Genomic DNA, 25,192 nt, shown 5'->3' on the forward strand with positions numbered 1-25,192 from the left:
TCAATAAATTTATTATAATGCACGAATAATGTATTCAATTAATATTAAGATATTTTTTTTCCTTTTCATAATTTGAACCTATATTTAAACGATCATTCAATCATTATAAGCAATTTATTCGTGGATTTATAATGATTTATTCGTAAAATTAGTATTGATTTACTCATTGTTTTAAAAAATAGTAAAGTTAATTCTTTATTTACTTTGATGGATTTAAATTTCGAGTATTCCAAAATCTTGATTAATTTTACTTTCTCTTTCTCATAACAAGTGTCTCATACTTTTCTTTTTAAGTTGTCCCACAACAAATGTCCCATTTCTAAAATAAAAAATGTGCTCCACTACTTTTTACATTTTAATTATCTCCACTTTAATTCAATTTCTTTCACAAAATAAAAGTGGCTTTCATCACTTTTTTTTTACTATTTCATTATACCACGAACACTTATTATGAAAAGGTGAGTAAGCTAATTTTATTGAATTATTATCTTATTAAAAGAATTGAATTAATAAAATTCTACATTATAAAAATAAAAATACTCAATCGTTACCATGCAATGCAAACTTTTCTCTCCAAAAATCAAGTTAGAAGATAAGTACTAATAAGTGCTCGTTTGGTTCAAGTAGAGAAATAAAAATTGAATGAAACTAAATAAAGAGTGGAATGGTAACAATAACAATTACTTTTATTAAGTGTTTGGTTTAACAATGAAAATGAATCATTAGTACGAGATTCTCTTTCTTTTGTTTCCCCTCTATTTTGAGTGATTGTATTATCCTCAAGTAAGGATTATGATTAACTCAAACCAAACAACAAGTAATAGATTTAATTAATTGAATCTCTTTCTAACCTTCAAAAACACCCAACCAAATATGGACTAAAAATAGAACCTAACTTTTAACAAAATCGTGTCGTGTGCGTCCCAACCTTGTGTGTGTTGCCTGCATGCTATTGGCGCGTGTAAGACAACAATTATGACTTTATTCTTTTACTCACTATGCCCCACGAAAAATGGTCTTTATTTCATTTTGAATCGTTTTATTATAAGTGTCATGTTTTCAAAAATGGAAAATTTATCCCTTAAAAAAATATAGGTCCTACTGTTTTTAATCAATTTACACTTTTTCTTTATTTTTCGTGCCGAAATTTTTTGAGGCGCTTATAGTTGGACAGAGGGAGTAATATTTATTTTATTCTTTTATTTTGTCATTATTTTTTCTTGATTTTATAAATTTTAACTAATTATAAAATATTTAATATGCACATCAAATTAAAAATCATGAAAATATCTTTAATTTAATATATAAATATAAAAATGAATTTAAACTATACTTCTTACGTCCTATAAAAAAGTATTTCCTATGTCCCATTAAAAGTGTTTTGTATTACATTTTAGTTGTTCCATTATAAGGGGTTTGTTTTCATAAGTAGCAAATATTTAACTCATAAAAATATGTTTACATATCCTCCTTATTTTACGTGCAACAAAGTAGCCCGCCACTTTTAGCGGAACAAATGAAGTATCATTTTTTCTCATTTTTGTTTATCCACTTTATTTTTGGGACATGACCTCACACATAATCTACCATACATTATCACGTTTTTTTTTTTTTTGGGTCTCTTTCTCTATTCATCATATTATCTACTAAATACTCTTTCCGTCTCTCATAATTATGCATATCTTTCATTTTTGGTACGTTTCTCAAATTTTTGTATACTATATTTTTGGACACTGACTCACAATTTTCACAATTTTACCCTTATAACTTACACTATTTATCTACAATCTACTTAATAATACTTTGAATGTAAGACCATTTCTTCACTAACAAGTATCAATACTTTAAATAATTTTTTATTAAAATTCGTGTCGTGGTCAATTATGCATATTTGTGAGGGACGAAGAAAATATTTCTTAAAATTCGTGTCATCCCCCAAGTAATACTCTCTTATGGAAGAGTATAAGTTATGCTAGCTTAAAGTTGAAATTTAAAATGTTTCTCTTGTCTTCTTTTTTTGAGATCTATATTTCACTTTTTATTATTTTCTTTTCATAGTTTCTAAAATTTCCTTTTTTAATCTTTTTTTTTAATTCAAACAATTTCTAGAAAAAAACCAATATTAAATGGATACTTGTTGAAAAAAATATATACAATTTAATACATAAATTAAATGCATTAAATATAATATTAAATTAAATTAGATTAAATACATACATAAATATACACACACACACATGAATCAAGTTAGAGTAAATAGTACTCCCTCCGTCCCATGAAGCATGACCCATTTCTTTTCGGCACGAGAATTAAGAAATTAGTATTTTGTGTGTTAAGTGTGGTAGGTGAAAAGGTGAATAAAGGATAATTTTTTTGTCATTTTTAGAAATAGGCCAAGTTTCGCGGAACAAACTAAAAAAAAAATTGGGTCATACTTTGTGGGACGGAAGGAGTAGTAATATGGTAGAATCGATTGTGTAGTTAACTTTTCTAAGTTTATTGTTGTAAAAATATGTTTATTAAATTTGGTGGGTCCAAACTTTTGATTTGAAACTATGAAAGTTGTTGTTGTTGTTTTTTTTTTTTTAATTTAGAGATGCAACGTAGCTCACTATTTAATATTTATGATACATTATGTAAAATGTCAGTTGAGAAATATTAATAATGCCTGGTGTAAAAAATAAAAAAATAAAGGATTCTCAAATAATAAAATATACGATAAAATATAAGGCAAGAACATGAAGTGTATTAACAAAAGTAATTATGGAATTTATGTCCAGAACAACCTTCTTCTCTTGGTAGAACAAATTCTTACCCCTATTAACCTTGCAAAACCACAACCAGCTATATAAAATATTCAGGAGTGGAGGGAAGGGTAGAACGGGAATTGCACAAATTGTCAATGATTTTACTTTAAACTCGACGAAGGCAAAAATAAAAATCTGTTTATAGGGATGAATGAATAATATAGTTAGCATCAAAATCAAAAGAAGAGGGGATAATGACAGCCGGTAAAAGTGAATGAGCAGCACGTGCACATCTTCTTACCGCGGTTAAATTCGCCATTTATCATCAAGAATTTTCATCCACGACCCACGATTCCTTCCCTCCCCAAAACCCTACCTTTTCTCTCTCTACAATTTCTTCATATCTCAGTCTCTCTCTGTCTCTCATATAAATTCTATATACTAGCATTATGAACGAATATACAGAATCATGCACGCTTCTCGGAACTGATTGTTCACACTCGTCTCTCTCTATCTCTCCCCGAAAAACTCCAAAATCAAAGGTAAAAAGGCAGACATCAGAGTTGCATATAGCGACCAGCTGATTCACATTTTCTGCTTCTCCTTTTTTGTCTCAGCTCTGCAATCTCTATTTGTGCTTCCGTTCTGTTTTCGATGCTCTGTCGCCATCCTCACATAACTGTATAAATGTTTTTATTTCATACATTTGGTAGGAATTGGAGATTTTTGTTACTTTATCATCGGTTTTGTGAAAGATATTTTACTTTCTGAACTCGTATTTTGTTTGTGGTTGCATTAATTGGGAATCGGAAAGCAGTGTTCGGCAAAAAAATTCGGCTGTGGGGCTCTTTTCCCGGGATTATCTTAAAAGCAATGTCGGGAAGCTTTCCTTTATTGATGCTTAAATTCTGATAAAATTCTATCAACTTTCATCAGAGTACCCATTTTTCTTATGCTACATGATTTTTTCAAAGTCAAAACTCTAGCTAGACTCTTCTTTTCCAGTAAGTACACTGATTATTAATTGAAGTTTTGAACAAAAAATATCATTCGTTTTTTCGATTTGGATTATTCGTGTGCATGATGCGAGATTCTGGCTTATGAAATCGTTTTTTCAGCAATTTTTTACTTGTAAAATCAAAGCTGTCAAGTCATATCAAAGCTTTATTTTCTCCTTTTCTCTCTCTGCGTTTCCCGGTCAAAGATTAATCGAAGCATATATGTAAAGCTGAGTTGGTTTTTGTCCGTGCATATTTTACAGTTTCCTTTGGCGGTGATTTGGTAGCTCCCTGCTGTTCTTAGGCTAGCCTAGCTAGCTCCGAGTCAACTCAGCCGGACTCGGTTCCCTACGTAACTCTCTTCTTATTCTTCATTACTGGAACACAACGCCGTGTTCAGATTTTGGTGATCATAGAAAAATGAATCGCGAATCACAATCACCATCATTGGGGCGCCGAAGGCTTTCTTCATTTACGGCTGTATTCGCGGTCACATCCTTGCTGCTAATCATTGGAATCTATACTACAGGTTCGTGTGCGTGTATTATAATATATGTATTTCAGCGTTTCCGAGTTGAGTTTAATATTGGAAACTCTGTGGAATTTGTGATTTGTTCGGCGACAACGCTCTCCCGTACTTGTTTTGTTACTTAATATAATACATCTATGCGACTTTTCTCGTCTTTTAATTTGATCCGAAATCATTTTTTGTTGATTTTCTGTAATACTGCTCGAACAATAAATTTCTGGGTGATGTTGCAAAGACGTTTTTGTGAGTTTTTGCAATACGATATATGTGTATTTATTATTATTTGCATTTAAAACTCGGACTACTGTGTTACAGATAAAATATTCGTGGAATTCGGGTCAGTTTTATCCGAGAAGAAAAGCTCGAACTTAATCACTGGCCAGAACATGGTTATCTCTCTGATAACTCATCGCAAGCTGCTGAATACTGGTAATTGAGATTAATCCCCCTAAGTAATCAATAGCAGGGAGCTTCGTAGTGATTTTTATCATATACTGTGACAGGAACCATAAAAAAGAAACATTTAATATGTGAAATTCTTGCTTTGCACTGAACTGAGCCTTGTTTGCAGAAAAGCGAAAGAGACATGATAGTGAAAATGGTGTCGAGCCAAACAGAATATGGAGTGATAACTGCTCGAAATCAGACATAGTTATCAGCCAAGGCGCCACGGAGCCGCTGCCAAACGGGATTCCGACGTACACGGTGGAGATCATCAACACCTGCATCTCCGGCTGCGACATCTCCGCCATCCACCTCAGCTGCGGCTGGTTCAGCTCCGCCCGCCTCGTCAACCCACACGTCTTCAAGCGCCTCCGCTTCGACGACTGCCTCCTCAACGACGGCAAGCCGCTCCGTAACGGCCGGACACTCTCTTTCCAGTATGCCAACACCTTCCGTTACGCCCTCTCCGTTTCCTCCGTTAGCTGCTGATAGACACCTAACTTCTGACCCAGGATATATAACATATGTATATACAGAGTAGACACAAAAAAAGTTAGGTGAATTTTTGGGGCATATATTCTCTCGTTGATTTTGCATTACGAAAAAACTTGTCTTTTCGTAAAATTGTAAATGGGATTTTGTTTGGTTCAAGATGGATTAGTTTTTTGGAAGATGAGAAGAGATATTGAGAATTTAGATGGGATTTTGTTTGAGTGAGAGGTGACAGTGAATTGTTTTCCTGCTCATGCGTTGCAAAAGAAATTCTAGTATCTAAAGTTTCGATAGTATACAATAATTTGGAGTATTTTATTTTGTTGTGTTTCTGTTTAATGACAAAAAGGGCATTTACAGCTGGAATAAATTTAATGAAGAGATTGTACTTATGTTTCTATATTTCCTTTTTGAATTGTTAATTTTTTTTAGGGGACAATTATTTTTTTCAGTTCTCGGATTAAACTTATTGATAATGCATTATGTATAAAAATGAGAAGTACTATTAAATTTTGATATGTTATTCTGTAAATATATGAATATGTAAAATGTGATAGTTGAATATATGGATATAGTCGTTTAAAAGATATAAAAAAAATGGATATAAACATTTAAAAGATATAAAACTTTGGATAAACGGTATGTTAATCTAGTAATAAACTGATTATAACGTAAGGTTAAAATCTCAAATTCGAGTTTATTTATATGATATTTTTAAAATTATTTGATCATCAATAAATTAATAAAACTTTGAATGAAACAAGAAACTGGGGTCTAGAGTCTAGTTGCATTTGGGTGTGTTATTGACTGTGAACATATGTATAAAATTCTAAAATTTTCGGTTTCACGATGGGCCATAAGTTCATATAATTGGGTTTATTGCACAATTAATACATGGATAATTCTATTCACTATCCCCATTTTACTCACTATAGTTCTCATATAAAATAATAATAAAAAATAATTATAAATTTACTATTTTACCTTATAAACCATAGCCCCAAATTAAATTCCTACTTTTGTATAGTCCCAATCATACGCAAATACAATTCAGGGCAAAATCGACACTTCCTACTTTGAGATTTCTGCTCTTTCATTTCTATATGAGTCAAACAGACAGATGCAACTGTTTATGAACAGTATGCAACTGTAGATGAACAGTTTGAACTGTAGATGAACAGTACCCCGGAGCGTAACTTCCAGCAGCTCCATTTTTCACCGGTGACGCTGCTGTCTTCGGCCATCGTCCAAGGCGGAGCTCATCGCCGACATCGATATGAATGAGTAAAGCTTGGTTCCACCACCGTGAACATGGAATTTCAGGCCATGTAGAGAGAGAGAAGAGTCCTTTTTCTGCGAGCTTCCACAGCCACGATCGGCGATCTTCATCCTCGCCGCTAGCTTCCACAGCCAAGATCGGGCGATCTTCCACATCCCGCGATCTTCCACAGCCGTTGACCGATAACTTCCACAGCCAAGATCGGCGATCTTCATCCTCGCCGCGAGCTTCATTTACTTACAGCAGCCGCCATTAGCTTGTAAAAGCTGAGCGCTGCTGCACCATCTCGGCTGGTCTGGTGCGACTGGGACCGCAGCGGCGGACCAGGAGATAGAGAGCTGCGAACCAGGCGAGAGCTGAGCGTTGCCGTCCTACGCTCCGCTGCTCCTAGCGCTGGGTCTGGACGCCTCCAGCTGTGGACTCGCCGACCGAAGCACCGGATACCGCAGCGGCGAAAATCAGATCAGCGCCGTCTGGAAGTCCACCGCAGCCTTTGGACGTCCACAGCAGCCTCCGTCAACCTCATCTACGAGAAAACTTCCTCCGGAACGGATGATGCGGTTCCCGTCCTCTATCTCCGATCGAAATTCCTTGTAAGCTTCTTTATCACCTCTTTGTTGTTAATCTCTAGTAGAGAGGTGAGTTCTGTTCGAATTTCTTCTTCTTTTCTTCGTTGGTTGTTTTGCTCGAATCTGATCGATCTTGTTCTCTTATCGGATATTTCGAACTTTTGCTGTTTTCATTTTCGTGTTTGAAATATTCTGTGGCCCAAGAAGGAATTTTTGGATGACATGAGCAACCCGCCTGCTTTCATGACTTCCGATTTTCCTCCCATCTCCAACAACTTTGTAAGACCTATGCCTACTTCCTCCGGTAAGAACCACACTCGGCCTTCGGATGTTCCCTTGAGTTCCAATCTCAAACCCGATTCTGAGAACGGCAAGAGTCATTCCGAGACTCTTGTCAAAGCGACGCTGCATGGAATATCTAGCCCTAGCACTGAGGCGAAAAGGAACAAACTCTCTTTTGCGCGAACGGTCCAGCGATCAGTTCCCAAACCAGCAGATGTTTTCGCCCAGGACTACAACGCTCTTCACCCCGTAAACATTGGCAACAAATCTATTCTTCGGATTCCAGAATCCCTGTATCAAAGTAAACTCAAGGAATTTGAGTTCGCTGTTCACGCCAGGCTTTTGCTGAATAAGGGAGACGCCCCCAGATTTGCTTCTGACATTAAGCAAGAACTCATGGCTTTATGGAAAACCTCGGATGCGATCCGTGTGGTGCCACTTGGAAAAGGTTTCTTTTCAATTATTTTCGTGAATGAATATGAGCTTGGTACGGCAAAATCTAGGGCTACTTGGAAATTGAGCAAAGGTATTATTCGAATCAGGGAATGGGTTCCGGATTTTGACCCATACAAAGAATCATCTGCTCTCTCCCAAGTCTGGCTGAGAATCTATTATCTTCCTCACGAATACTGGCATCCGGAAGTGATAATCGGCATCGCCAGATATGTCGGTCTTCCTATTAAACTTGATGGTTTTGCGTTTTCTGGGCAAGTGGGTCACTTTGCTCGTGTTCTTGTCGACATGGATGTCTCTAAACCTATTCCCGAAACTCTCACAGTGGATAAGGGAACGCGCTCGTTCGAGGTTGAATTCGTATATGAAAATTTGCCGCATTTTTGTGGCTTTTGCAATCTTGCAGGTCATAACATTGCTCAATGCCGCCGCAAGAAACAGCAGGACAACAACACGGACATCACGAAGCCTACAAGCTCGGATCAACCTCCTCTTAAAACCATTCACAACAAAACTTTGGGGAAAGAATGGCAGAAAAATAAAGAGATTCCGATCGGTAATTCTTTCGAAGCTTTACCTCTAGAGCCTTCCGGAGATGAGGACGTCAACCAGGAGCCTCTTATTGAGAAGGAGAGGACTTCCAATATCAGCGCTTCGGAACATATTAATCACACTCCCCCTGAGGAGTTTCGTCAGACAGATGGGGCACAGAATTTGCCCCAGCGTAAAGAAGGTTTGTCCGGACCTGATTTGCTTGCAGCTGCGTGCAGACCCGTTCATGATTCGAACACCGTACCACTGATAATACCCGAAGATGAAAGTAATAACAAGAGCACTGACACGGGTACTTTTGCTGATAAGGAGGTGGCCTTAGGAAACATGATGAAAGTGCAGATTTTTGAAACAACATTAACTCAAAATCAAAAGGCTGATAGTGCTAGTGAAAGGCAAGAACAAGAGACAAACTGTCGAACAGTTGGTGCCATTAGTCGTACTACAAACGAGATGATTGAAGCTGTACCAATCAAACGGGGGCGGGGTAGGCCGCCGAAGCAAACTATCGAACAGTTGGTGCGCACGGCAACTCCGACTATGAAAGATCGTCTACGACACAATCAGGCAGCTAATATTGGGGATCAGGTTGGACAACTTCAGGGGACCACGACGGAGTTTAACTCTTTGGTTAAGGAAGCGGTGGATAAAGGCGTTCAAATTTCAGAGTTCCTCATCTCTCAAACTTCTTCTGCTGCTGGTAAAAGTATGGACACAGCTTCTTCACGGAAATGGGGTGATATGGTGGATGATGATTATGATCCTCAAGAGGAGGACGATAATATCCACCTTTCTCAATGAACATTCTCTCTTGGAATATTCGTGGTATGACGGACACGGCACGTAACTTGCTTCACAATTACTGTCATGTTCATCATCCTATTATTCTAGGCATTATTGAGCCTAAGACTAACTTTCTTCATATTCCGACCTCATTCTGGAACTCTATCAATTTGACTCCTTTCCATCAAAATGATCGCGCCCCTCATGCTTCCAACATTTGGATTCTCATCGCCAACGGGGTTACCTGCTCGTTGATTATGTCCACGGAGCAGATGGTTATTTTTGACATCTTGTTTTCTAGCTATTCTTTCAGAGTGGCTATTGTTCACGGAAGTTGTAATTATATCACTCGCAGGATTCTTTGGGATGATATCTCTTCTTGTATGGTCCCTCAAATGGTGATTCTTGGGGACTTTAATGCTGTGCTTGGAGCTCATGAGCGGCGTGGACGCAGGTTTCCCAGCCGTGCTTCCTGTAGAGATTTTCAAGCTTTCATCGATCGCCATACTCTCATTCAAGCTCCCACCTCTGGGCCTTTTTTTACTTGGACGGACAGGCGTAAATTTCCTATGACTACTGAGTCTGTCCTGGACCGCACTCTTTTCTCAGAGGATTTTGCTACGCAATGGCATTCTACTGAGAGCCGGGTGTTGCCTCGTCTTGGCTCTGACCATGCTCCTATTTTGTTTAAATGTTCCACTCCTCCTAATACCTATGGCGCCCGTCCTTTTCGTTTCCTGAACATGTGGAGTTCTCACTCTGATTTTATTCCAATGGTTCAGCGTTCTTGGGCTCCTGTTGTTGACACGAACTGCCCCATGGTGCGTATGATGCACAAGTTGAAACGTTTGAGGAAAGAGCTCAAAATGTGGAATAAATCCACTTTTGGGAACTTCAACACTTCGCTTGAGGAACTCTATAATAAGCTCTCTTCTCTTCAGGCACATATCGATAATGTTGGCTATTATGAGACGCTCTTTGATCAAGAAGTTGAGCTTGAAGCCTCTATCTCGGTCATGCTCTCTCGACAAGAGAACCTACTTCGCCAGAAAAGTAGAATTCGATGGCTCCAGGATGGCGATCGAAATACAAAGTTTTATCATAACATGTTGAGAATGAAGCGCGCTAGCCATACTATCAAGCATCTTGAGATTAACGATGTCCTGGTTGATGATCATAACACTTTGGCGTCTCATGTGGAAAACTTTTATAAATCTCTTTTTGCGGCGGATATCAATCCTGGGGCCGATCTTTCGTGGATTGCTAATTATATCCCCAGTAGCCTCACTTTGGAACATAAATCGGCTTTGGTTACTTGTCCGACTGCGACGGAGATCAAAGCGGTGGTCTTTGCTATGGACAAAGATAGCGCTCCCGGCCCGGATGGCTTTGGAGGTACTTTCTATCGTTCCGCTTGGGAAATTATTGAGCATGATTTCACTTCCGCCATCAGAAGATTCTTCACTCATCATTATCTCCCTTCGGGTCTCAATTCCAATACTCTGAGCCTTCTTCCCAAGAAAGTTAATGCCAAGGTTATCTCTGACTATCGGCCCATCGTTCTTGGCAATTTCTTTTTCAAAGTTATTTCCAAGATTCTGGCGATCCGACTGAATGCTGCTGCTGCCACCATCGTCTCCAACAACCAATTTGGCTTTATTTTGGGACGTTCTATTCATGAGTGCATCACTCTTGCCTCAGAAGGGGCGAACTGCATGGAGAGATCTTTACACGGCAAAAACATGGCTCTTAAAGTCGACATTCATAAGGCCTTTGATACGCTTAGATGGGATTTTCTTCTGTTCGTGCTTCAACAGTTTGGCTTCCCCAATATTTTCTGCTCTTGGATCAAAACTATTCTCAGCTCGGCTCGCATCTCTATTCGGTTCAATGGTGCTCTCTATGGCTATTTCGAATGCGGTCGGGGAGTAAGACAAGGAGATCCTTTGTCTCCCATTCTTTTTGCCTTGGCGGAAGATGTTCTTAGCCGTATTTTTCTGGATGCTGGTAATCGAGGTTTAATTGCCGGCATGCGTTTCTCGAGATCTTTGAGTTTCCCTTCTCATCTGCTTTACGCTGACGATGTGCTCCTGTTCTGTCAGGCCTCCAAGCGTAATTGCATTATGATTGACTCGATTATTCAGCTCTATGCCACGGTCTCTGGTCAATATTGTAACAAGAATAAGTCTACTCTTTACTTCGGGAAAGGGGTGTCGCCCGGGCGACGTTCTACGCTCCAACGGATTTTGGACTTCAACATTGGCTCCATGCCTTTCACATACTTGGGAGTGCCTATTTTCTCGGGTCGACCTTCTTGCGCTAAACTTCGACCTATCTTTGATCGGATTCTTGCACATTTCCCTAGGTGGCAAGGTAGTCAACTCTCTATGGCGGGCAGGCTCTGCTTAGTTTCTTCTGTTATCAACAGTACTGCGGTACATAGTATGCTGGTTTATAAATGGCCGGTGAAACTTCTGCATGATCTTGACAGAGCTTGTAGATCGTTCATCTGGACTGGGAGTACTATGAAGAAACCTTCTTTTTCTGTGAGTTGGATCAGAGCTCGTGCTCTGAAGGAACATGGCGGCATTGGAGTCAAATCTTTCTCTGACATCAATAATAGTTTCATGTTTCGGCTTGGTTGGTATATTCTGAACATGAACAGCTTCGGCTATCGGCTGCTTCGTCAGAAATATCTCACTCAGACCATGGATTGGGCTTCCCAATGGGCGAGTTCGTCGATTTGGACTGGTGTTAGAAGGACGATTCGGGAGATTGTTTCGGATACCTTCTGCACGATTGGCAATGGAGATACGATTTATTTTTGGAGAGATAATTGGCTCGGGTATCGGCTGATCGACAAACTTCATATTCCGGAGTTCATGACACCCTATTTCTCTCAGAAGATTTCAGACTTCTTCTTTAATAACAAGTGGCACCTCACTTATAGTTTTATACAGTCTTTCCCGCGCATTGCTCTCGACATCATATCTACCCCCATTCCTGGATTGACGGACGACAGATCCTGGATACACTCGGGTTTTGGGAACATTACTGCTGCTTCGGCCTTTGCTCACATACGACCTCAGTTCCCTAAGGTCGACTGGGGATCCTGGATTTGGGCCCCTTTTATCCCTGCTCGACGATCTCTCTTTGTCTGGCGCACTATTGTTGGCAAGCTCCCTACCTTTGATATGAATCGCCTCCTTGGTTTTCAGGGGCCTAACCGCTGCCCTTTATGCTCGGCAGCAGAAGAGATGATGGATCACGTTCTGTTGAACTGCTCCTTCTCGGCTTCTATATGGGCGGATGTCTTTCGTTGGTTTTTGATTGAGCAAACTTTACCGTTGGACGTGGGCAGCATGATTCGCTTCTCTATCCACCAGAATAACAGCAAACAAGTTGGCAATTTGTGGAAAGTTGGGGTGGTCTCTCTCCTCTGGAGTCTTTTGTCTCACCGCAACAACGTCATTCACAACAATTTAGCACCTTCGCGCCACCTCATTCTCAAGCAGGTCCGGGTTTTTCTTTGTGAAGCTGCCAACAATTTCGTCCTTGGCACTATGGCCAACTCGGTTACTGATCTTCTCATTCTTAAGAATCTTTCCATCGCTGGACAACCCAGGAAGCCTTTCTCCTTTATTTACGTTGCTTGGCACCTTCCCCCGCCGTCTTGGATTAAAGTTAATACTGATGGCTCGGTCCGTGAAGGGAGGATTCATGCGGGGGGCGTCTTTAGGAATGCCTTCAACGACGTTCTTGGTTTTTATCATTTTTCAGGCGGCCATGGGGTTGCGTTCGAAGCAGAGCTTTTAGCTATTATTATTGCGATTGAATCTGCACATCGCGCCAAATGGGAGAGAGTTTGGTTTGAGTCGGATTCTTCTTACGTGGTTCAGCTTCTTCAGTCGCTATCTGAGACGGTTCCTTGGAGATTCAAGCCTCGGTGGCAGCTTGCTCTCTCCAAACTCCATTCTTTCACGTGGCGCATTTCTCACATTTTTCGTGAGGGCAACAGATCGGCGGATTTTTTAGCTTCTCAAGCTTCGGAGGAGGGTTTTTGGCCTCATGCCATTGCTGGTTTAAATGATTTTGTCAAGGAGGATGTTTCTATTCCCTATTTTTCTCGTTTCGCTTGATTTTTTGGTTTTTTTTTTCTCTTCGTTCTGGATCGGTTGTGAGCCGGGAGGCCTAAGGGTAATGGTTCGGCCGGAATCCTTGAGACCTCCTAACTCAGCTCTGTCAACCTTGGTCCTTGACGAGTACTCTTTTTTCTCAGCTATTATGAGGTTTTAACGAGGCTCGGCCCTTAGTCTGCAGCTTTGTGCTTTCAAGGGTTTTTGGTTCTCCATTGTTGTTTCTTTTCTTTTTAATAAAATCTTATTTCAGCAACAATTCAGGGCAAAATCTTTCTTGATTCTTACCACAACCAAATTAAATTCCAAATTTTTATTGATGCGGGACGATTAGGGGTGGACCAGTACGATATGCCTAAATTTTTTCGTCATACCGTATACCGTACCGCAAACTGCAATATGAGATTTTTTATACCGTTGCCGTACCAAACTCTTCGGTATACAAAAGATCGGTATACCGAAAAATTCGATATGAACTTTTTCATGCCGATGTCGTACCAATAGTGCGGTATACCGTATCGAAATTCGGTATACCATAATTTACATATATCATTTCATGTCTAAATTACCGATATTTTACGGTATATCGTATATCTATACATACCAAAATTATATCAAACAAATATAAAAAAAAATTCCCGGTGATTAAAATTTAAACTCCAATTTTTCAACAAGGCAACAATCAAAGTATCCAACTCAACAAGTAATTGAAAAAATAATACAATTATGTTCTAGAAAATATTAAAAAATTACTACAAGTTCAATATACTAATATTCGATATATACTGGTAATGCAGTATATACCGGTTCGGTATACACCGAAATAACCAGTATATATTGATTTTTTGGTATATACCGCGGTATGATGAAGATCGATACCGTTATCGTACCGAAAATTTTCGGTATGATTCCATGCCGTACCGAAATTTACGGCATACCAAAAAGAGAAGTAATTACTCTCACTGAGTTGGTGTGTACATACAATCCATGCGATTCTTTATTGTATCTATATATAATTGTGGATAATTTGCTTTCTTTTAACTAGATTCATCCGCAGGCAAACGTTGATAGTCCTGCATCAATGGCTTCTTCAATTAAAATAATAAAAATTTGAAATTTAATTTGGCCATGAAAAAAATCAAGAAGAGTTTCTGGTATAAATTGTGTTTGCGTATGATTGGGGGCTATACAAAAGTAGAAATTTAATTTGGGGCTATATTTATAGGGTAAAATAGTAAATTTATAATAATAATAATAATAATAATAATTATTATTATTATTATTATTATTATTATTATTATTATTATTATAGGAGGTTATAGTGAATAAAATGAGAGTTGTGAATAGAATTACCGTTAATATATGAAGTACATGAAAGTATACATAAAATTTGGTTTTTATTAACATTATTTTTTAATCAATTAATACATACTCATCTGACCCTATAAGTGCAAGTCGTTTGTTAATTAAAACTCTATCTTCCAATAGTAGCTCGCACCTTATATGTGTGAACCAGTGCGAGTAAAAAAATTAGTTTTAATATTTTTCTTACTTAGGGGTGCAGCATAGCTCTACTGTTTTGTAAACTATTTCTTTACATATAATAATATGTAAACGTTCAATAAAGAAACATCAAAAGTACTTATATTAATATATATGTGTGGGTAGGGTTTCTTTTGGGTGAGTAATGGTTCCATCAGAATGTGGTTATTTTTTCATTTTTGTGTAGTGCAGAAGTTCTATTTGCGTGCAAATTGCTTATTTAATTATATTTAGATAGTTCTTATAATTTTAATTAAATTAAAAAAACTACTTATATATGTAGATTAAAAGATTCCTCGACATTATGTAAAACAAATTGAGTGAAATTCCAGACAAGTCTGGGCCACTGCGATGTTAACAATACACGGAAATTACGATTATTAATTATACAAAAATTGGTACTTAATCGTGTTTGAGGTATCAGGGATGTCCGACGCTTAGGCCTTATTAGAGCATCAATAACGGTTACACGATAGAGCTTACACGATAGCCCTATCGTGTAAAAGCTCTATCGTGTAACCGTTGCAGACGAAGGTTACACGAGGGCTACACGTTCTATCGTGTAGCCCAATTTCTCGAGAGTGTAAGGCGCGTGCAATGCACGCGCCTATTTAAAAAAAAAAAAAATCTTATTCCTCGGTTTGCGTGTATATTTGACCGTTCAAAAATTTTTTTTTTTTTTTTTTTTCCTTTCTTTTCTTCTATTTATTCTTCTTCTTCCTCATTTTTTTCCCTACGCCCTCTCACTTCTTCTTCTTCATCTTCTTCATTTCTTCCTCTCTCTACACCCCATGGATCCAAACAACCCAAATTACTACGATCTAAATTGGTGTCCCGATCTATCCGACGAATATCATCCCGATTTATCGGGATGTAACTTGGGGGATGCTCCTCAGGCCGGCGAGGAGATGCCTTCGGCCCATAGTGCTGCCAAACCGAAGAAAGGCAGCCGAAGGAAAGAAGTCGCCCACAAGATCCGACATGACAGGCCGGCGTCGGTGGCGGAGGAGGAGGGGGCGGAGGATGACGGAGGTAAGACTATCCGTCATACCTACACCACTGAGGAGACGGACATCATCGTCCAAATTTGGATGGAGGAGACAAACGACGCCATCCGTGGGACAAATCAAAAGGGGTTCGAGTACTGGAAGAGAATCGTCGCCCGTGTCAACCCTCTCATCGGCGCCCACCTCAAAGTTCGTCAGATTCAAGGCCACTGGACCCGAGTGGCCCAAGAGGTGCGGTTGTGGGAAAGTATTTGGGTGGAGGCGCGCAGCAAGTGGCCGTCCGGCCATTCTGACGATATGCTCCGGGACAAGGCCCAAACTCTTTTCAAAAGTCGGAGCGCAAATAACGCCTCCTTCAACTACTGGAATGCGTGGAAAATTCTCCGGAACAACCACAAGTTCAAGTCGATGTACCTCGAGGGAGACGTGCATTCCTCCAAGAGGACAAAGACGACAGAGGAGGGCGCCTTCACCACCTCGGCGTCAGGCGAGGAGATCTCGTCTGCCCGGCCGATTGGGAACAAGGCGGCGAAGGCGGCGGCAAGGGCGGCGAAAGCGAAGGGGAAGGGGAAGGCGGCGGCAAGCTCCGAGCAGTCATCGGAGTACAAAGAGCGGTTGGATCGGTCCGATCAGAACTTGAAAAATATCACGGCCGAATATGCCAAAAAGAACGAGCTCAAGGAGCGGGAGCTCGACATGCAACTCCTCAGTATTGATACATCGCATATGAGCGATGTACAGAAGATGGCCCACGAGCACATGGTACAAGAAATGCTCAAGCGTCGTGGCTTTATCTAGACTAGGAGTTTAATTTATGTAATTTAAATTATGTTTTTAATTTTTTTTTTTAATGTAATTTTTAGGTTTTTTATTTGAATGAAATTTTAATTATTAGTCACAGGTGTTATTTAAATTTGAGCAATTAAATTTAAGTAAAAAGCATAAAAATGGAAACTAATTCTATCATGTAAGCTATCATGTAACCCCACTGCAGCATCTTTACACCATGTGGTCCCCCATCATAAAGTAGGCTATCATGTAAGCTATCATGTAACCCCATTGCGGATGCTCTTAGCATTAGTAATATTGTACATTTTAAATATAATTTCATGGGGCCGACAGAAGTAAAGCAATTATACATTTTTAAAGATAATTTCAAATATTTTCATAACATCTGTTCAGAGAAAATTGTTACAATTATATTTCAATGTGCATTTTTTAAAAAATTAATATATACTCTCCTTCCTAACTATCTTGAGACTATTTTTTGGACACGAGAATTCAAGAAAGTAGTGTTTTGTGTAAATGTGAAAAAGTGAAAAGATGAATAAATGGTAAAACTTTTGCTAAATAAGAAAAATGTCTTAAGATATGTGGGATGGAATGAGTATATGCTACGAATGTTAAAACTCAAATTCACAATCAACACTAATGATTTATTTGTGAATTAATCGACCTGATTGTAAATTCTTGTTTTAATTGTGAATTCATAAATCTTGTTGTGAATTCAAAAAAATTAATTAATTATCCAAAATCTATTTATCTTTCAAATTTCAATCAATCAAATCTCTCAAATAAAATTCACAAATCATTATTGGAAAAAAAAGGGTTATTAGCCTGTAAATACACGAACTTTTTATATTTTCTGAAATTTAACATGACTTTTATTTTTAGCCCACAAATACACGAACTTATCATTTTTTCTGATTTTTGACATCGACATGAAAAACTCTATTTGTTGTTGAGGCGGAGGCTGGAATACATGATGTGGACTACGAAATATGCACTTGAATAGAATAATTTGATTCATTATTTTGATTTGAGAGTGAATGACATGGTATCCCGACCTTCACGTTAATAGTAAATTAGAATTTTTTCTTGTCGATGTCAAAAATCAGAAAAAATGCTAAGTTCGTGTATTTGTGGGCTAAAAATAAAAGTCATGTTAAATTTCAGAAAATATAAAAAGTTCATGTATTTATAGACTAATAACCCGAAAAAAAATTCAAAAGAAATGGAGAAATCAACGTAAGAGGAATGGAGCAGATCTGCGGCTGAAGAAGAGATCCGTCCTCGCAGCTGGAGGAGGCGGCGCGCCGGTGAGGAAGAGAGCGGTGACGTCAGTCCTGAACTCTTTGAACTTGACGCGAACTTCACTCGCTAATTTTATGTTAAACACGACCTTTGTTTTTATGGATTTCAAGCAAATTGTTCCGGTGAAATTAACGTTGACGGATGGATGAGAAATGAGCTTGGCGAAGATGGTCGGCTTGAGCCGTAATGACTAGCCGTTGAGAAATAGGCTCGTCGTCGTATTTGGCGTGAAGTCTCGTAACCAAAAAATCAATTGTTTCTTTTTTATTTTGAACTAAAAAATTTAAATAAATTTATTTCTTTAAATATTTAACCATATTTTATCCAAATTCATTATTGAATCTATTTATATATACACGGATGAATGAATAATTACCATCAAAATCAAAAGAAGAGGGGATAATGACAGCCGGTAAAAATGAATGAGCAGCACGTGCACATAACCACGGTTAAATTCGTCATTTACAATCAAAGAGTTTTTGCTCGTACTCTTAAATCTTTTAATTATAAACAAAGCAGCTCCACACGCTTTTCCACCCATTCCTTCTCCACCGAAAACCCTACACACGTAGGTAGCACCTCTCTCTCTCTCTCTCTCTCTCTCTCTCTCTCTCTCATATATGTATATATGAATATATACAATGCACGCTTCTCGGAACTGATTGTTCACACTCGTCTCTCTCTAATCTCTATATCTCTCCCCCAAAAAACTCCAAAATCAAAGGTAAAAAGAGAGATATCAGAGTTGCATATAGCAGCTACCAGCTGATTCACAATTTCTGCTTCTCCTTGCGACCTGCTGATTCACAATTTCTGCTTCTCCTTTTTAGCCTCAGCTCTGCAATCTTTTTTCGTGCTTCCGTTCTGCTTTCGATGCTCTGTCGCTATGCTTGTGTATGTGTATGTGTTTTTGTCTCATACATTAGGTAGGAATTGGGCATATTTTACTTTATGAACTCGTACTTCGGGTTTTGGTGATCGTTGAAAAATGAACCGCGAATCATTATCACCATTATTATGGCGCCGAAGGCTTTCTTCATTTACGGCGGTGTTTGCGGTCACATCCTTGTTACTAATCACCGGAATCTATACTGCAGGTCCGTGTTTTTGTGTATGATAATATGTATTTCTGCATTTCCTAGTGGAATTTAATAATGGAAACTCAATAATTGGAGTTGGGTAGAATTTGTGATTTGCTAATTTCCTCAAAGAATAGCCTCTTTTTCGGCGACAACGCTCTCCCAAACTTCTTTTGTTACTTAATCGATGTATCTGACTTTTATTGTCTTGTTCGTGTCTTTTAATTTCATCCGAAAACAATTATGGTTAATTTTTCTGTAACACTATTCAAAAAAAAAGAAAAAAATCTGGGTGAACTAGGACGTGCTCAAGTGTTTTTGCTAAATGTAGTACTACCATATATGGTCCCCCAAAACGTGTATTCGTTTCTTCTGTTTTGGTATTTATTTTTATTTTGGTCTGCATTTACATTTTGAATTCGAAAATAATAACTCAAACTACTGTGTTCAGATCAAGTATTGAAGGAGTTGGGATCAGTTTTAACCGAGAAGAAAAGCTCAACCTCAACCACCGGCCACAACAAGATTATCTCTGTGACTCATCGGAAACTGCTTAATACTGGTAATTCATATTTTTCCTAATTATATTTACAAGTATAAAATGCCCATATTAGTACAAGAAAGTCGTACTGTGCGGGAGCTCCTGCAATAAATGGCATTTGGATTATATATGAAGAGAGAGAAAAAGTGGAAAGCAAGTGAGTATCTGGTATACCCAGTGGGTATATCGGCTCTGTCTCTGCACTTTGTGAATATTATTGTGATATGATAACACACACAATATGCTCGGCATATGTGCATGTATGCACATTCTGCCATGGTTTCTGCTTTTCTCTTGCATGTTTACATGCAAACACACACACACTGAGAGTCCTGCCCCCACTGTGTGCACTGCACTGCACCACACCAGGACTCAAGCGTTTAGCCACCTATTCTTTTTTCTCAGTGGCCGCCTAGGGTTTTTGTCCCCATTTTGATACGTGTCGTTTTTCCTAGTATGCTGCGGCAAAACCCAATTCCCCTTTAATCAGCCTACAGCCTACCAATAGTCTGTGATAGGTAGTAGCTGAATTCTACTTTTATTGTTGCCCACTTAACATAATTGTTGTGCAATAATATTATCGTAATTATGTAAACTACTAGGGCGGTTAATTATTTAGGAGTGCAATTAAGTTGGCATGATGAAGAATTTACTTGCACGTGTGCCTTCATGTGTGGTTTTCCACCTTTAATGCTTGAATTTAATGGTCCATGTAAAGTTCGTGGCCTTGAAATAGCAAAAATATTGAAGTGGTAAGGATTTTGAAATCAACTGAGCAATTTTTTGGTCACAGTGTTCCATTTCTATTCTCTATGCACATCTTTTTTCTTTGAAAAGTCCCTTTCTAATTGCCCTTGCATGTCTTACAATAAATTCAATTTGGCCATTATTTACCATCAACAATGACATTTCAATGAACACCTTGTAGACCCCAAAAGGGCCAAAACTCTCTCTCTCTCTCTTGTAAACTACAAGTTTGTATATCTTGAAAAAGGGCCCTTTTCTGGTTTGAATTTTGTCATATACATATTCAAACAAATGGAGTAAAACGCATGATAGGAACCCTAAAGAAGAAACATTTAATAGGTCAAATTGTTGCTTTACACTGAGCCTTGTTTGTATATCTTTGGGCAGCAGCAGGAAAGCGAAAAGGACATGAGAGTGAAAAGGGTGTGGAACCAAACAGAATATGGAGCGACAAATGCTCGAAATCAGACATAGTGATTAGCCAAGGCGCCACGGAGCCGCTGCCCAACGGGATCCCGACGTACACGGTGGAGATCATTAACACCTGCATCTCCGGCTGCGACATCTCCGCCATCCATCTCAGCTGCGGCTGGTTCAGCTCCGCCCGCCTCGTCAACCCCCACGTCTTCAAGCGCCTCCGCTTCGACGACTGCCTCCTCAACGACGGCAAGCCGCTCCGTAACGGCCGGACACTCTCTTTCCAGTATGCCAACACCTTCCGTTACGCCCTCTCCGTTTCCTCCGTTAGCTGCTGAAGTACTGACCCAGGATATATATAACATATGTATATAGAGAGTTGACAAAAAAAGTTAGGTGAATTTTTGGGGCATATATTCTCTCATGGAGTTCGGTTTACAAAAAAAACTCCTTTTCGTGAAAATTGTAAATGGGATTTTGATTTGTTCGAGATGGATTAGTTTTTTTGGAATATGGGAAGAGATATTGAGAATTGAGAAGGGATTTTGTTGAGTGAGAGTGAGAGGTGACAGCTTGTGGATTAATTTCCATGTTTTTGGGTTGGGATGTATATAGAATATCGAAAGTTCCCACAGACCAGAAAAAAGTCTACAAGAATTTAGTACTTGTTGTTTTAATTGTGATGTTTAGTGACAATCCAGTTTGATATTTTTCTTTCCGCTCATATTCGCTACAAGGAAGGTTACAGCTGGATGTAATTTATTGCTCGTACTTGTGTGTCTATATATTTTTCTGAAATTATTATAGTATTATCATGCATTTATGTGAAAATGAGAAGTACGATTACATTTGATATGTTATTGTATATATAAATGTGTATATGTGATTGCTAAATGAGTGGAGAGAGTAATTTCAAAATTAAATAAGCCGTTCTTGATGAATAATAGCAAGACAGACATAATAGAGAGATGAATGATATATATAAAAATCACAAAACTTGTGTAAGATCAAAATTCATAGGATAAGTTAATAATCTTCATATCCAAGTTCACCTACAATGATATCTTTGTGACTTTATGATATGCGATTAAATTTAAATTTGAAACTTTACCCGTTCTCTAAAAGGTAATCGCTAAAACTATCTCATCAAGGTAATATTAAGACATGGGAAGGTTCTCTAAAAAAAAGATATGAAAGAGTTTAGGTTCTAAATTTAAAAAGAAAATTGTATGAATAGAGTATAGGGTTGTGTATGTGATAAAATTATTTTTGGATATTGGTGTGAATATTTTCCAACATTTTTTATCTTTTCATCTGTATTAAACATATAATAAAAAAAAGTAAAAATGATGAAAAAAATGTAAAATTATATAATTTCTTTAATTTTCCATCAAAGTAAACGGACACTAAGAGAAGTTGGGTTAAAAATTAGGTTGAAGCTAGAAGCACAATTTAATTGTATAGAATGAATGAGCATCTTCTGATATTAAAACTAACGTTTACAGCTGCACATAGTATTCCTTAAATTTTTAGTTTATTTTATTATGGGTTTATTTTGTATATACACAAATGTTATAACCTTCTCGTTCAAAATTTCAAATGATAAATAATTGGGATATCAACATACACAAATTATGTGAAATTTTGATTACTAATTCCCACTAAAATTGGAGTATATGGTACTATTCAATGCATATGGATTATCGGGCGCGGATAGGAAATACCAAAAAATTGCAGGTATGGGGAACCCTTGGGTACCAGCGTACTCGAATATATTTTTAATTAAATAAGTAATTTTTATAATTATTATTTAGTAATTGCATAATGCATTTCAATTTTAAATTTCAATTTACGAAATAGGAATTAACCCTACCTAAGTCTAACACACTCACACAATCGGGAGTCCCACATTCCCAATTTTTCAATCTTCTCCCGTCGCCAAAGCAGATTGATGCCGTCCGACCGTCCGCCGATAAAGAGGGTACCCGCAAATTGCAGGACAAAAATACCCTCCAACGAAGCAAAATACCACCAAACATTTGCAAGAAATGAGGGTACCCTCGTACCTGCAGTGGATACCCGCTGCGGGCAGTCGGGTACCCGCACAATGTAGTGCGACGGTTGAGAGTAGAGTTTTTTGCCGATTTTATCTCGTGGGTATCCGAATTTACAGCCCTAGACATGAGACATCCCCTATTGGTTCAAAATATTAAATTAAAGGATAAATCACAACCAGAATCTGGCCGAACACCGACGGAATATTCCGTCGGTAAGAATCAAAATTCCGTCGGTAAATGGAGATACCGACGGATTACCGACGGATTTCACCCGTCGTGAAAACGCTCGTCGGTAAATGATTTACCGACGGATTTTTTCTGTCCGTCGGTGGATACCGACGGATTACCGACGGACGTCGCCGTCGGTAAGTCTCCGGCGCCGGCGTTGGCCGTGGTAGGTGGCGCGTTTACCGACGGATTACCGACGGAATTTTCCGTCGGTAAATTATTTTTAATTTTTAAATTTTAATTTTTTTTTATCAACCTATCTTCGTATTCTACAAGTATTTCGTATTTCTAATGTATTTTGAACTTAATTGCATATGATTTGGCCAACTTCCCAGTGGGTCACCCATCTTACTAGTGCTCTGAGTCAAGCACGCTTAACCTTGAAGTTTCTTTCGAGTGGTCGCCAAAAGAGAACACGCGTATTATTGATATAACTAGCACATATTAATTCATTTAAACTCTATTTCAATATACAATATCATTTATTCATAACCTTAGAATATGTCGAGATGATATCTAAGACTTGTGGTGCCGGCGAAAAAATGACGGTAAATATATGATCGAATTTAAGATAATAAAAAAAATTAATATTATCGTTTATTAAAAAGAGAAAATATTATTGCTAAAAATAACTATCAATTTTAAAATATTTTCAATAATTTAAAAATAATAATAATATAGAAAATTAATTTAAAATAATTTTAAAAAAAAATAAATAATAAATAATAATAAAAAATAAAAAATAATAAAAATCAAATAATAAAAAAAATAATTTACCGACGGACTTTATCCGTCGGTACTAATTTTAAAAATAATTTAAAATAAAAAAATAAATAAAAAAACAAAAAAAACAATAAAAATACAAATAATAATATTTATTGAAATTACCGACGGAATATTCCGTCGGTAATCCGTCGGTAAAAATAAAAATAATTAATAAATTCGAAATTATCCAAATTTCCGACGGAGTTTAATCCGTCGGTAGGGATTCCGTCGGTATTCCGTCGGTAAAAAATAAAAATAATTATTAAAATCGAAAATACCGAATTTACCGACGGATATTGTCCGTCGGTAGTGATTCCGTCGGTAGTCCGTCGGTATTTTCATCGGAAATAGATGTCGGCTCCGGCGATGTTGCCGGATGACGGTCCGTCGGGGATCCGTCGGTATCTACCGACGGAAAATAGTCCGTCGGTGATTTCCGTCGGTGTTCGACCAGTTTTCTTGTAGTGAATTAAACTTACATTTCCACACATATGTGTTTCTAGAATATATGTTGACTCATGCATTCAGGGGAAGATTTAGGAATTATCAATAGGGGTTTGAATTTTTGAAGTATGACGTTCGTAAGTATTTGTATGGGAATTCGGGTATGATAGCTCTCAAGTAGGGATGACAACGGGTCGGATCTGGACCGGATCTCATCAATACCAGATCCAGATCCAGATCCATTTTTATCTATCAGATCTAGATCTACGGATCTAAAAATTTTGGATCCAAATCCAGATTCGCGGGTCCAAATCCATGGATCTACTGTTTTTAAATTAAATTCAAAAAAAAAAATTCACAAAATCAACATCTAATTTCATCATGAAAAATATTGCACAAAATACATTCATGCAATACAAAGTCTTAACATAGAAAATCAAGTCATCAAAAATTCAAAATAATTCTAATTTGTCTATTATTTTTAATTTTTAATATATCTAATATTATAAATAAAATAAATATAAAAAATAAATAATATATATTAAATAAAACAGATCCACGGGTCGGATCTGGTCGGATCCGGATCTCAAATTTCAAGATCCAGATTCGTTTTAAAAAATGAGATTCAGATCCGGATCCAGTTCCGTGGATCCAAAAAATTGAGATCCAAATCCATTTTTATGGATCTGGATCCACGGATTTGGACCGGACCTAAGATCCATTGTCATCCCTACTCTCAAGCCAATTTTTTTTTAGTATTTCATAGTTCATTTTTATGTCTAAGTAATATTAATGGGCATAGACATAGAACTCAATCATTTACTATAATAAATAGGGGGTCGTATTTCATTAATTCAACAATAAATACATTAAAAACATATAAAAACCTATTTCTACTCGTTTCTTTTAAAATTATTCATCTTCAAAAAAATAACTAATTTTTATTATTAATAGTTCATAATTTTAGGGTTAATTATGCCAAAAACTATGAACTTTGGGTCAATTTC

General features: G+C 37.7%; 2 protein-coding genes across 3 annotated transcripts; both read left to right on the top strand.

Moving 5' to 3' along the window:
• Window positions 1-2,997: 2,997 nt before the first annotated feature.
• Window positions 2,998-5,531, top strand: LOC131020179 (protein TAPETUM DETERMINANT 1-like). The gene is made up of 4 exons (XM_057948871.1): window positions 2,998-3,289; window positions 4,009-4,274; window positions 4,590-4,703; window positions 4,846-5,531. The coding sequence occupies exons 2-4, from the start codon at window positions 4,166-4,168 to the stop codon at window positions 5,205-5,207; spliced, it is 585 nt and encodes a 194-aa protein (XP_057804854.1). The 5' UTR covers window positions 2,998-3,289; window positions 4,009-4,165; the 3' UTR covers window positions 5,208-5,531.
• A 13,020-nt stretch (window positions 5,532-18,551) lies between these two features.
• Window positions 18,552-21,340, top strand: LOC131020181 (protein TAPETUM DETERMINANT 1-like). Of its 2 annotated transcripts, none has more exons than XM_057948873.1 (3): window positions 18,552-19,004; window positions 19,438-19,548; window positions 20,665-21,340. In XM_057948873.1, the coding sequence occupies exons 1-3, from the start codon at window positions 18,896-18,898 to the stop codon at window positions 21,027-21,029; spliced, it is 585 nt and encodes a 194-aa protein (XP_057804856.1). In that variant the 5' UTR covers window positions 18,552-18,895; the 3' UTR covers window positions 21,030-21,340. The 2 variants fall into 2 exon arrangements, with proteins under 2 accessions (XP_057804856.1, XP_057804855.1); XM_057948872.1 differs by having other exon boundaries at window positions 18,553-19,004; window positions 20,662-21,340.
• Window positions 21,341-25,192: the final 3,852 nt, after the last annotated feature.

The sequence above is a fragment of the Salvia miltiorrhiza genome, chromosome 4 (assembly GCF_028751815.1).
Source record: "Salvia miltiorrhiza cultivar Shanhuang (shh) chromosome 4, IMPLAD_Smil_shh, whole genome shotgun sequence".
Classification (NCBI taxonomy): Eukaryota; Viridiplantae; Streptophyta; class Magnoliopsida; order Lamiales; family Lamiaceae; genus Salvia; species Salvia miltiorrhiza.

What these genes read in the sequence shown, in the direction of transcription:
- LOC131020179 (XM_057948871.1), top strand. Translation starts at nt 4,166, where the DNA reads ATGAATCGCGAATCACAATCACCATCATTGGGGCGCCGAAGGCTTTCT. An exon ending in CATTGGAATCTATACTACAG is followed by an intron (nt 4,275 to 4,589) that starts GTTCGTGTGCGT and finishes ACTGTGTTACAG; the next exon opens with ATAAAATATTCGTGGAATTC. An exon ending in TCGCAAGCTGCTGAATACTG is followed by an intron (nt 4,704 to 4,845) that starts GTAATTGAGATT and finishes CCTTGTTTGCAG; the next exon opens with AAAAGCGAAAGAGACATGAT.
- LOC131020181 (XM_057948872.1), top strand. Translation starts at nt 18,896, where the DNA reads ATGAACCGCGAATCATTATCACCATTATTATGGCGCCGAAGGCTTTCT. An exon ending in CACCGGAATCTATACTGCAG is followed by an intron (nt 19,005 to 19,437) that starts GTCCGTGTTTTT and finishes TACTGTGTTCAG; the next exon opens with ATCAAGTATTGAAGGAGTTG. An exon ending in TCGGAAACTGCTTAATACTG is followed by an intron (nt 19,549 to 20,661) that starts GTAATTCATATT and finishes ATCTTTGGGCAG; the next exon opens with CAGCAGGAAAGCGAAAAGGA.